This window comes from Rasamsonia byssochlamydoides (assembly GCF_041956645.1).
Source record: "Rasamsonia byssochlamydoides strain NRRL 3658 unplaced genomic scaffold VTN77scaffold_65, whole genome shotgun sequence".
NCBI lineage: Eukaryota > Fungi > Ascomycota > Eurotiomycetes > Eurotiales > Trichocomaceae > Rasamsonia > Rasamsonia byssochlamydoides.
In genome coordinates this window covers 71,753-83,895 of record NW_027192448.1, presented here as the reverse complement: position 1 = coordinate 83,895, position 12,143 = coordinate 71,753, and the positions used below count along the sequence as shown (strand labels likewise).

The following is a 12,143-nucleotide window of genomic DNA, read 5'->3' as shown; positions in this document are numbered from 1 at the left end:
TTAAGACCTTTGTCTCGTGGGCAGAAGCCTCAGGCGCCGACAGTAGGTATGATTATTCGACCGTTAGAACGTTGGTTATGTATAAATACATGTCATGTAAAATTCAAGTCTTTCTTTTTTTTTCCCCAAGAAAAAAAATGCATGTCTGCATGTTGCTTATCTCTATGTTGTGTATTGTACTGCAGATTTCCTTCCTAGTTAGCACCTATCTACATACATACAGTACAAGCACATACACTAACTTTACAATAAAAATAGATGGCCGGTCAGTCAATGACTCCTGGAAGACTCCTGCGAAATTTAATGCAATCAATCAATCAATCAACGAAATACAAATACATCAGAGGAGATTTAGTTCTCTTCAAGATCTTGCAAGACAAGATCCTCCGATGTAAAAGAAAAATAGAAGGGGGGAAAAAAAGAAAAAGAAGAAAAGAAAAGAAAAGGAAGAAAAGGAAAATGAAAGGACGAAGAAAAAGAAGAACGGAAAGGAGGTAATATCTGATCGCATCCGTTCGATCATCTGATACTTCCCCCTCCACCGACGACAGTCCCATTCGCCAACGTGATTGTGAAATTGGCAAAATTCAAGACAAACTCGGTGGGCGTGGAACCAGTGACGTTCATGTTCATGTTCATATCGCTGGAACTATTCTGCGTGGAGGTAGCAGGCATATCGGTGAGGAAGGACTCAATGCCGCTTTGCGCGGTAGTGGCCGCGTCAAGATTGTCGGTTTGTTCGAAGACGAACAGGATGGCGATGCGCGCGAAGTCGAGGATGCGGGGGGTCAGAGATGATGCTGATTCTGATGATGATGCTGATGATGACGACGGTGAAGGTGTAGAGGTCGGGGTCGATTGAGAAGTGCTGGTGGTCTTCCCCAACTGCCCTCCTCCCATCATCATCACGGTGCTGATTGTGCCGCTAGCAGACGATGTTGGAGTGCTAGTAGTGGAGGCTGTTGCTTCCGGTTCGAAAAGAATCCCGTTGCTGGTGGCAACAGGAGGATAGCTATTCGAGCCATCACCACGCGCTCCTAAAAAGACCGCCGCCGGAGTGGTTTGTGGCCGTTTAGAGATCGCGGACGACAGACCCGAATCCGATGGTGACAAACGACGACGCTTCTCACTAATACCGCTAAATGATACAAGGGCGTTTTGGGTCGTGCAAGACATGTTATTCGCGCTGAACAGACTGAGAATCTCCGTCTCGTTCAGTGGGATGCTAAAGTTTGCCTGCGCTTCGCTGAACAGCCGTGGAAGAGCACTGCCCACAGTGACATTGCGATCGATCGAGGATCCGTCTCCGATTTCGGTCGTCGTGCAACTTGCGTCGCCAGCGATAGTACACTGACTGCCGGAAAACCCATTCACGCAGACACAGGCACAGGCGCCATGGTTCAGGACGCTGACTCCACCATTCATGCACGGCAGTGATTGCTGACAGGGGTTCGTGTCGGTTGCGTTGCTACTACTGGCTGACACCGTATGTTTATTAATGCGAGGAATGACGAAAAGGACGACTGGTACAATGACCGCAGCCGCAACGAAGAGTATGCCAATGACACACAAGAGGACGAAGACCCCCAAGGGCATCCCGCAACAGCGTCGGCGAGGGTTCGAAGGCGTTGTCGCCGGGCTCCGTGTCGTCGTTTCCCGAGATTGCAAATCGCGTGCTTTGAACTTCTCAGGAGGACCGTGGGGCCAGGGGGGCGGCTGCTGCTCCGTGTTTGGAGTATCGTTACGAGGAGGGGGAAACGAAGCCAGAAGATCAGAGATGGACCCAGAGCTTCGTCCTTCGCCCGCTTCTCAAGTGTCAGTACAACAATTCAGGCCAAACAGCATCAAGTTACTCACAACTTTGAGCCTTGGGCTCCCGGTTGGGCTCCCGGCTGGCGGTAAACATGTCCAAGAATCCGAGCCTACTTGCCGTCCTCCCTCGTTCCAGATTCGAGGCAAGTGTGGTGGCACGTCGAATCAAATCAGTCAAGCTTGTCAGGCTTCCTCTGGCCTCTGCTTCCCGAACAGCATCGACATTCAACCGGGGAGGCCGGCGCGACTCTGGTATTTTGTCGCTCATTCCCGGAGCTGGGGTTGCGATTCCACCAACCTTTCGTTCTGCCCCTGAAGCATCGCGGTCACCCTGCTGAGGAGCCTTCGTCGGAGGCTTATCCAAACCGATTGGCGCTTTTTCCAAAAAGAACCCGGAGGAATCAGAAGAACCGGACGAACGGGAAGAATCAGAGTCAGATGATGTTCGACCATCTAGGTCCAAGGTCGATTGACCCAAGTCACCATCGCTGGAATCTTTGCGTTGGTCGAGTTTTGAAGCGGAAGTCGCTCCTCCAGACTTTCCATCGACTGTAACAGCGAGTCCAATCTCTTCAGTCGCCCGGGGGCTAGCTTGCTCAGGCTTGTTGATTGTACGTAGAGAAGGTCTACCACGCTTCCCGAGACTAGCCTGCCTTACTAGAGTTGTCTCTTCCTCGTCGTTGTCGGATCTATCTGATCTTCGAGAATCATCGTCAGAGTCAGATATAGACCCGGCATCGTAATCTCCTAGAATGTCGGACTCAGGTACTCCCGACCCCCAGCTCAATGGAATGACTGCGCTTGACGCGAACGACTCCTTCCTGGGCGTGTGGTCACTGAGCTCCTCTGGAATAGGAGAGACGAAGGTCCCGCGAGAATAATACGATGACGGACCTCGTCTTGATGCGGGCGGAGGACCGAGATTCGCACTCCGTCGAGCCGCAGTCGGAGCCTGGCTGGTCGGTTTGGCAGGAAGATCTTCCGATATATCAGTGAGAGCTTCAGAGCCAGCAGACTCGCGATAGTCCTTGCCAACCATGGAAGTCGGGCTGACATAACTATCCCTCTCGCCAGAACTCGGCAATGGCTGTCGCGCTTGGGACGGCGAAGTTGCTGGGTTATTTTGAGGTCGATATGGAATACTGGGCGTAATGTCCTGGATCTTTGACGAGTCCAAAATTGATGGAACATTGCTCGGCCGCTTAGGTCGCAGAGGTGGCGGGCCTCTTGGAGTGAAAGAATTGCTCGGGGCAGCAGGCTTTCCCTCATCACGTTGCTGCCACTGCGCCATTGGCACCGGATTGGATATGGCTACTCCGATTCCTTTTGGCGGCTTCCCTCTGGGCTGAAGGCCTGGAGGCTGAATGTTGTCTGCATATTGGGATTGTCCCGGCGATTCTCTGCGCGCCCCAGCTTCCAATAATTCCCGTGCGCGCCGAACTGATCCTCCACCTCCCTCTTCCTTCCTCCTAGAACCAGCGCCAAAGCCGGGAGGGACTTGCCGGTCTTGGCTCATTGATCCACCACCAGGCTCTGTTGTCTCAATCGGGCGTCTGCTACAGGTTGTGAAGACTTCAAAGAAGCACTGTCGGACGACGAGGGAAGAGCTGAAGCATCGAGCCCTAGAAGATGAAAAGGAGTTGTATCACTTCTGCTTTTGTCAATCTCTTCAAAGTCGTAGAATGAGTAGCTAATCCAGCTCGACACCAGGATCGCAATTTGGCGGAGACAGAAACTGTAAACGAGTGACAACGGTCTCTGATGATTCTATCACGAATGAATTCGAAGAGTTGTTCTGCCGGCCAGTAGTTGACTGGATTTGACGAAGGGAAGGAACGGGTTGGATGAGATAGATTCAAATAAAGGAGAAGAAAAAGTCGCCAGTATGCAGACCTCAGCTGCCAAAAGAAAAGAGAGCGGAAAGAAGAGGCATTCAATGCCTGAAGAAGTGAATCAGCAAGCAGATAGGACCAGGGACTGAAGCTCGAGAGAAACGTGAGATGGCCTTGTGGTAGTCACCCGCGAAACATCAAACTGGCAGTGTCTCACTTGGAGCGTAGTTCGCTGTATGATCGCACCAGGGCAGAGAAGACGACCAGGCCCTTTGCGTCACACACTACCACATGGCTCCCCGGAGAAAAAAGAGTGAATCGAAGGGAAAGAGCGTCTAGCTCGAGGAAGGCGACCTCAAAGGAGGGAATTGGGAGAGTTGTCTACTGTCGAAGCCAGCCCAACAGGAGTGGATTGTTTGACGGCGCATATTTTCTCCTCAGCACTGACATTATGACGCGGAGACCGGTGCCCACTAGTTACACGCTGTGCCGTCCGCGACAGTGATGGCAGGGGTCCTGGTGAATTAGTTAGCCTTTGCTGAGTCTGGTGAAGATAATTAGCTTCGAGTCGTCGCATTGTGCCAGATCACGGCCCCACGAATCATGCTTGTCGATAACATGATTAATTAAAATGCACTGCAGTGAATGAATCTCTTTGTATGCCCTGCGCCACCCAGCAGACACGAAGAATGCACGCCAGATCCAACGATCGTCCCTGGCAGCTGAATGGACGTCTCTCTTCTTCACACACATCTTCAGAGGAAGTGGCGTCATTGGGGAATCTGGGTGTAACGATGGGGGTTCAATTGCGAGGTCCCTGTCGAATCATGCCACCGCGGTCTGGACTTCCACCTCTTGTCGCTTGTTGAAGCCGCGTCGAGTCTCCAACCCCGGATAGCGTCGGGCAAGTGGTGGATGGGATTGGTGCAGATTCATTGACAGTCGAGGGCCCTGTCGACGGCGTGGTTTCAGATGGCCCTTGCGCTCAGCTGGGCAGTCTCATCTAAAATAAGGCGGGGCGGTTTAATTCATTGTCTGCGAGTCATCCCCCAGTTCCAACCCACACGGACGTCTGTGCGCTTGGTGAAGCTGTCCATGAGGACTCGCTATTATCATTGTCAGCTGTCTTGAAAAATGAATATATATAGCTATGGCTGACTCTTGTTCCTGATGATGGTGGCAAAGCTGTCAGAATCAGGTTTATCAGTTGTACCCACCTTCACAGCACGTGCTACACGCGTTAGTGATGCCCTACCACTAGCTTTCAAGCCACAACTTTGATTAATTAATTTGCTAAAACGCACTCTCGAACGAGGAACCTTGGATCCATGGATGTGTTATTACCTCGTCTGCTCTATTTAATAAAGAACTTGGGACCAAAACAGCGCCTTACCCACCTCTTTGGAATCTAATAGATACTCCTAGGTAGCCTATCTACCTGGATGGCTGACAATATTAGATTCCAGGCTTATATCAGCTTATATAATAATCTCATCGTCTATCCATAATGGTTGGTAAGGAATATAACACGTTGGTCTGGCTGGGGGCTAAAGGTCCACAACATAAAGCATGATCTTTGGCACTAAAAAGAGTATTTTTTCCATTCAAATCTAGACGAGAAAAGAATGGTTCTAGAACTATGTTGATGCTTGCAGATGAGCTTTTTCCTTGTTTACTGCTGAAGCTACTGGGCTGGATCCATGGATGTATTAATACTACTAAATCGTCTCCTCTACATGTGGGTGACTGAAACAGTGCTCTTAGCGGAGCGGACTAATATTTCGCTGCAGTGGAACTTCTATTGGCAGTCCGTAAAAGTCCGAAAGCCACTTTAAACAAGCCACCAGAGCATTCCATATTTGTCTCTATATCAGCTTTACAGCTGCTTCAATTGCTCCATGTTGTTGATACTGTTAGGTAGTACTGCTCGAGCTGCTAATGAGTTGTAGAGGACGCCAACCGTTATGAACGGTAATGTCAATTCTGTGAGTTCAACTAGGTGTACTAATCTGCAGGAAGCAAGCTGGCATTAGTACCACTTGGAGGTCAAGGCTCGTTAGAGTCCTTCCTATGATATGTACAGCTTCTGTGCATAATTTTCTCTCAAAATCGATACCGAAGAGTCAACGACAGCTACCGGTCTATGAGAGACAAATCATATCACGCCCTGAGAGCAAAGTCAGCAGGCTCCTCTCTATCAGAAGAAATATCTCTCCACATCAAGGGTCTTTTGTAGCGAATAGAAGCATCTTTTCCATATGGCTAGCTTTTTGGTGAAGGTCAATATCCCTACAAATATCTGTTGGACTCAGCAAAGTGTCTAGTAACTGATCTTCATGAGCGAAAATTGTAATTAATGGACATAGTCATCGTGACTTGATAAAATCATGTCTATTGACTAGATATTTTCCTTAATCCGTTGTCTTGGTCTTCATCTGATAACGTCCTTTGGAAGATGGGGAATAACCTCAAAGTTGCGTTGATATGACTAACTTTCTGACATAGGACCCTGTTCAATCCTCACGAAGCTATCATGATATATCGAAAAACTTGACTGATCAGTTCCTGTAATAGCGTCCTCTTTCCAAGGACACCTTGCTAGGACCGAGTATCCAGGGTCTGGGCAGATAAAGGCGCGTGGGATTGAACAAAGAAATATACCACCACTTATCTGCTGCTATGTTATCAGTTGATCACATCCTCGAGTCAGACAAGTGGATGATTGGCCTGAATGACAACGCGGCTTCTCGACGGCGTGGATCTATCCTGAGATCGTTGCAACCCAAGTTGTCTGCGCCGCAACAGGTATGTATTGCTCCTACCCCGCAGCTGCCGGTTTATTAGAACGGTAATCCTCCAGATGGCATCTTTTTTTGAAAGTTGTAAACAATCTCTCATTACTCTAGAGCGTACGAGCTGCGATGTCTTCAAAAGCCCAAGAAGGCCGTGCACATGCTGGGGCAGCTGTCCCACTGCAAGGGCAAACCATCGAGGCCCAGGTAATCTAAACCTCTGTCGGTCAAAATAAGCATTGTCTGGATTGTCTATGTAGAGTGAGTGCTTACTGATATGTGACAGACTGTCATTTCCGAAACAGATTCTGATTTTGGTGATACGTGCGAAGCCTATTTGAAGCCTGTGACTAGAAAATTTCTGATGGTGGGCTCTATACATATAGTGATTCTGCTTCGTTGACTACATCGCTTACGTCGAGCGTGTTTAACTACGTGTATGTTCCAGATCTCCCCGTGAAGCAAGTGGCTGACAATGGAGGCGCTCCAGATATGAGGTATCGCTTCTCAAACACACTGGGCACGAACTATATAACACTGATATTTGCGACAGAATGGCCGTAGATACCACCGATTTCGCGAAGGCGAATATCTCTTTGTCAGTAATGCAATAAGCATATGCCACTGGACGGCTCTCTGCTGACCATAGTTGAAAGCCCAATGATAAGACCGAGCAAGATCGCCTGGACATGTTGCACCATATCTATCGTCTGATGCTCGGCGGCGGCCTTTACAAAGCACCACTTTCCCGCTCTCCACAGCGCATTCTCAATTATGGAACAGGAACAGGCATCTATGCTCTTGATATTGCCGAGTCAGTCATCTGAACCTTTGACAAGACCAATATTGACCAGAGCTTGCAGCGAATTCCCCAGTGCAGAAGTCCTTGGTAAGAGAACAGAACTGACATGTTTCCTCTTCAGCGTTTAATGAATTGACATTTTAGGCATCGATTTGAGCACCATCCAACCTGGATGGTATTGCATCAGCCACAGTCCAGTATTGCAGAAAGATTTTCTGACGTGACTGGTCCCTAGGGTTGCACCAAACTGCCAATTCATTATCGACGATGTCGAGGCAGAGTGGCCTTATAGCGAAGACCAAGCATTTGACTATATCCACCAACGCAATATGGTGGGCAGTATTGCAGACTGGGACAGGCTGTTCAACCAAGCCTTCAAGCACACAAAGCCAGGAGGGTATATCGAGCTGCAGGAATTTAAGGTCTGGGTCCATTCCCAGCACGGTGAACTACCGGAGGATTCGCATATCCAGCGTTGGCAGCGCGCCCTGGTTGACGGGACAGCATCTTTCGGGAAACCTCTTAATGTCGCTGGACAACTGGCAGACAAATTAAAAGCTGCAGGCTATGTGGATGTGCAGGAGGACGTGTTGAAGGTACTCTACAGTTGTGTTCGGCACAGATGGACTAGCCAACTGACCTTGTTACTGCCAACTGCATAGGTACCAATTGGGTCTTGGCCCACAGACGCAAAACTCAGACAAATTGGCCTGTACATGCAGGTTCACGCCATGACTCTGTCGAACCGCTGACACTCGCACTGTTCACTCGCGTCTTGGGATGGACGGAGCTCGAGTGCCGCGCTCTCATTGCAAAGGTTAAGGAGGAATTCAGGGACCCCAATCGGCAATTCTTTGTATATACCTATTTCATCTATGGCAAGAAACCTGGGCTCTGATCCTTTGTTGTTGTAAAATCCCCTGCAATAGGAATCTGCATCTGAAATGTGTTTCAATGGCTAGGTAACTGTGTCTGGGGACTTTACACGTTCGATGTGTCTTAGAAGTTGGTCTATTATTTTTAACTTGCTGGATGCTGCCCCTGCTCCTTCTCCTGTGGCTTCGTTGTTGGTTACCTTGTACAGAAGGGGCCGACTACACGTAAAGTGTACAGTACAGGGCTGGATTGAGAGACCAGACTATTTAACATCCTGTGTTGGTTAGGGGGTCAGTCCACTGCCACCTCCACAGTCTTTGTATTCTATTCATCTATGCATTTTGACCTTCTATTATCTCAGAGGACAGGGTGAGCATAAGGTTGATGAGCTGCTTGTAGAAGTTTGATAATATTAGATTCTAGATCTCGGCTTATCTACCTTGTACCTATAGTGATATTATAGTTTATTGATAATATTAGCTTGATATGGTAAGGAATATAGCAGTGGACATCGGCACGGCTGGGGGCCAAAGATGCCCAACATAAAGCATGATCTTTAGCACTAAAAAATACCTATATTTTCCATTCAAGCCTAGACGAGCAAAGCAAGTCGGGTTCTAGAGCTATATTTATCTCGGTTGACGAAGTTTCCAGGCCCTTCCAGCCTCAATTGGGGGCCGGAGGGAGAAAGAGAGTGAAGCCCGATATAGGATTTGGCGGAAGCCACGTTCCTGACCCAGGCATGCCCTTTCCTCAAGTTGCTGCATGCACAACCTCATCGACAGGGCGGTGCTTTCCTTCTTCCGCAAATGTCGGACGTAATCATGACCAAATAGCACATAGGCAATACGTTAGAATGCGAGGATGCTAAATTCGCATCTCCTCGTTCTTCTTTGGTGGTATCAGTATTCACAGCCTCCAGTGTAACTTAGTTCTGCTTTTGAGCAGGCGTGTCAACAGTCTTAATTCAAAGAATAAGATTCCTTTCGTTTGCAAAACTATCCTATTGGTGCATTTCATTGCCTGACCGTGGGGATGAAGAACTTCATGGCGGCAGGTAGGACAGAGCTCTCTCAGCTTGTTAGCCCTCAAGAAAATAGGAACCGACGCTAAAAATAATCGTCTAGATTGGGACCTTGAAAGACCTGGGGCAAGCAATTCGCGAAGCTCGACTGAAACGGAAGATCAGCAGCTCGGTCAGAAAGACGCTGTTTTGAAACCCTCCGAACGATCAACCCCGAACAGTCGACGAAAAAGGCTCCAGGCATCCTCACTGGCGCGCAAAGATGGCTCTCCCGGCCATTCCATGCAGATGAAACGGATTTTCCAAGAGTCGCACGAGAAGTTACAAGCGCAGCATTGCATTGCATTCTCCTCTTGTTCGTCTCAGCCAACGAAAGGCCATGTGCAACCTTGGAACCTGATCAGGACCAATCAACCCTCTGAAGATGTGGGAATCGCCACGTGTGATCTTGTCGACGCAGATAGCATCCCTGCTCGGGTCTATTCCTTATCGCCGGCACTGGGATCATTGTCGGTGCCGGGAACCCGTTCAATGGATGTTGGTGTCTCGTCGGAAGCATCGGTTACTAGCAGAACCAATCTTTCTCATGCGAAAGAGGCTTCCTGCACGACGGAAGAGTCTCCAGTTGATAAACGAAACTTCCCAAGCCAACGTAAATCCCATAGCAGTTCGGGAGGCCAGGAGACAGCACAGACAGATACTACAACTTCTAGAAACGCCTGGCTTCTGAAAATTGACGCATGGCTAGATACAGTCGCAAAGGAAGTCATCCAAGGAGAGTGCAAGGATGTCGCTGCCGGACCTGACCAAACGCAGACATTGTCGGACCTGGACGTCTTCCTCGGTCGTTTTGAAGACCGCTTGTCGAACAGCTCTGGTGCAGCGTCTGACGATAGTAAGAAGGAGAACATTTCACCAGACTCCGGCTCATTGAAGGAGCTTCTACTGCGGGATCCTCGAGAGTGCATCTCATTCTCTCGAAGTGACTCGCTGACATCCAGCGCTTGTGAAACAACCGACACTTTCTACAATGCCTACCCTCGGGTACCGCAGCCATCCCCGACCACCCCTGTTCTTGCTTGTGAGAAAAGACCTTGGCGTTCGGTTGCTGGCTCAGCAGGTCAACAAAGTGTTCCCTCGCCTAGGCAATCTCAATTACGTTCTTCGCCTGGGCGGGCAGAAGTCGAGTCGCTCGGTTGTGCTAGCTCCTGCGATATCCTCTCAGCAGCCCAGCACGTCAATATGGGTGATTATGACAACAACCATTCACAAAGCCCTGCAGATAACTGCCCAGATAGTATGGACAACGAGGTTGCAGCCCTGAGTCCGCACGTTACACCGTATCGCAAAGGAAAGGCACCGAAGAGGCCGCGCCGTCCTAGCTATTATGACCCTGACATACTATTCAGAAAAGGTTCTCAGCAAGAAGACGTATCTGCGTGAGAGACATAAAGCGTATTCAGCAAACTGAGAAACGCTAATGACAACTGCGCGACATGCAGGTAATAAGGAGCGAGCAGCGACAGATCGCTTCGGGATCGGAGTCAACACATGAAGGTTCTGAAGGCTCAGCTTGCTACTCGTCGTACTCCTTGTGATCATCTTTAGTCCTTTCCCCAGGAGCAGCCGTCGTGAGATGAGTTGTCTCTGTGCAATCTTTCTTGGCCATCGGCGACTTCCTATGTCTCGCGCATTCTTTCTGCCAATGCGCTCATTCTTCGTCATCTTGAAAGACGATTAGCGTTCCATATATCTCATGATGCATGCTTCCCTGCCAAAAGAACTTCTTTTCTAGCCCTCACATGTAGCACCGCTCCCTAAACGGCTTCGCTGTTGAAGGGTGAGTAAGCAATATTGCTGCGTTTCAGTCTTTCATGTCACTTGGATGTTCTGTATTTGTAGTGTACACGCATTACTAGAAGATTGAGTTCAATTGCGAATGGTGATGCACATGTCTATCCCGGTCTGCTCGTCCAATGTCATTCACTTGTATGTAAAGGAAATTCGACTCGCGGATTAGCTAGGATAATCCGATTTCCTTCCTCAAACTATAGACGCGTTGCTCAACTTGTCGCATCTCGCTTATCACGGTCGCCAGCTCCGGGATGTTGCCATCAATGGCTTCCGTAAACGATCGCTGTGCGTTCTTTAATGACGGAGGGACCAGAATCCCATACCATGACAAGGGATCGTCAGAGCGAAATGGTTTCCTGGGGGGCTCGGGGGATTCTGGTTGAGTTTCCTGTTCTTCTTCCGTGGGCTCTGATGGCGTTGGAGGCGTCGGAATGTCGCTGGTTTCAGGACTATCTGTCCCAGACGCCGTGTCTTCTTCTTCCTGCTCACTGGTGCTGCTTATATTTGTGCCACTTTGCTCTGTTTTGCCCCTGTGGTCTTTTTCGTCTTCGCTTTCCTCCTCGTGAGGAATTACTGACGTGTACTGAACCTGATATATAAGCGAGGTACTATGCGACTGACCGCTCTCCGTCTTCTGATCAGGGGGCAATGAGGGAGTTTTCAACAACCTTAGCGAGCACATTGACGTTTAGTTGCATTTCTCCAATTACGTCACCTGCTCAGAACTTACAGCCTCCGCGTCGCTTTCATCCGCTGGTCGTAGTAATCCTCGCCATATCTCCGACCGGGAGGAGAGCAATAGTTCGCATGTGCGAGTGAAAAGAAGCCCTGTCCAGTTCCCACAAATGTGCGTAGTTAGAAGGTATCTGCCATCGAAAGCAGTCTATCTGCTAAACAGACTGAACTTGGGGATCATAGCGTACCGATGACAGCTGTTTGCCTATTTCCTTCTGCAATGTCTGATGGCGGTCAAGGAGGTTGAGATAGCGTTCGAGGAGTGAATCGAGGAGCAGAATTTGATCTTGTGAGGCCTTTTCTTCTTGATCCTCGATATGAAGTCGGCCCTCCGAGGCTTGCGGGGAAAGAGGTGGTGTTGGAATTTGTGCCATTTTTATTTATTTTCGACTTGCGCCAGTAGCAGGTGGGCGCGA

General features: G+C 49.2%; 4 protein-coding genes across 4 annotated transcripts; 2 read left to right on the top strand and 2 right to left on the bottom strand.

Moving 5' to 3' along the window:
• Positions 1-519: 519 nt before the first annotated feature.
• Positions 520-3,328, bottom strand: VTN77DRAFT_7830 (uncharacterized protein; the record flags this gene model as incomplete). Its single annotated transcript, XM_069424261.1, has 2 exons — positions 520-1,805; positions 1,858-3,328. 2 exons carry the CDS (start codon positions 3,326-3,328, stop codon positions 520-522), a joined length of 2,757 nt encoding a protein of 918 aa, XP_069275079.1.
• Positions 3,329-6,323: 2,995 nt separating this feature from the next.
• On the top strand, positions 6,324-7,990 carry VTN77DRAFT_7829 (uncharacterized protein; the record flags this gene model as incomplete). The annotated part of the gene is made up of 11 exons (XM_069424259.1): positions 6,324-6,449; positions 6,551-6,643; positions 6,723-6,760; positions 6,823-6,873; positions 6,927-6,933; positions 6,990-7,034; positions 7,105-7,250; positions 7,300-7,325; positions 7,383-7,413; positions 7,474-7,834; positions 7,901-7,990. 11 exons carry the CDS (start codon positions 6,324-6,326, stop codon positions 7,988-7,990), a joined length of 1,014 nt encoding a protein of 337 aa, XP_069275078.1.
• A 1,436-nt stretch (positions 7,991-9,426) lies between these two features.
• Positions 9,427-10,581, top strand: VTN77DRAFT_7828 (uncharacterized protein; the record flags this gene model as incomplete). The annotated part of the gene is made up of 1 exon (XM_069424258.1): positions 9,427-10,581. The coding sequence occupies one exon, from the start codon at positions 9,427-9,429 to the stop codon at positions 10,579-10,581; it is 1,155 nt and encodes a 384-aa protein (XP_069275077.1).
• Positions 10,582-11,158: 577 nt separating this feature from the next.
• Positions 11,159-12,101, bottom strand: VTN77DRAFT_7827 (uncharacterized protein; the record flags this gene model as incomplete). Its single annotated transcript, XM_069424257.1, has 3 exons — positions 11,159-11,660; positions 11,723-11,820; positions 11,916-12,101. The coding sequence occupies 3 exons, from the start codon at positions 12,099-12,101 to the stop codon at positions 11,159-11,161; spliced, it is 786 nt and encodes a 261-aa protein (XP_069275076.1).
• Positions 12,102-12,143: the final 42 nt, after the last annotated feature.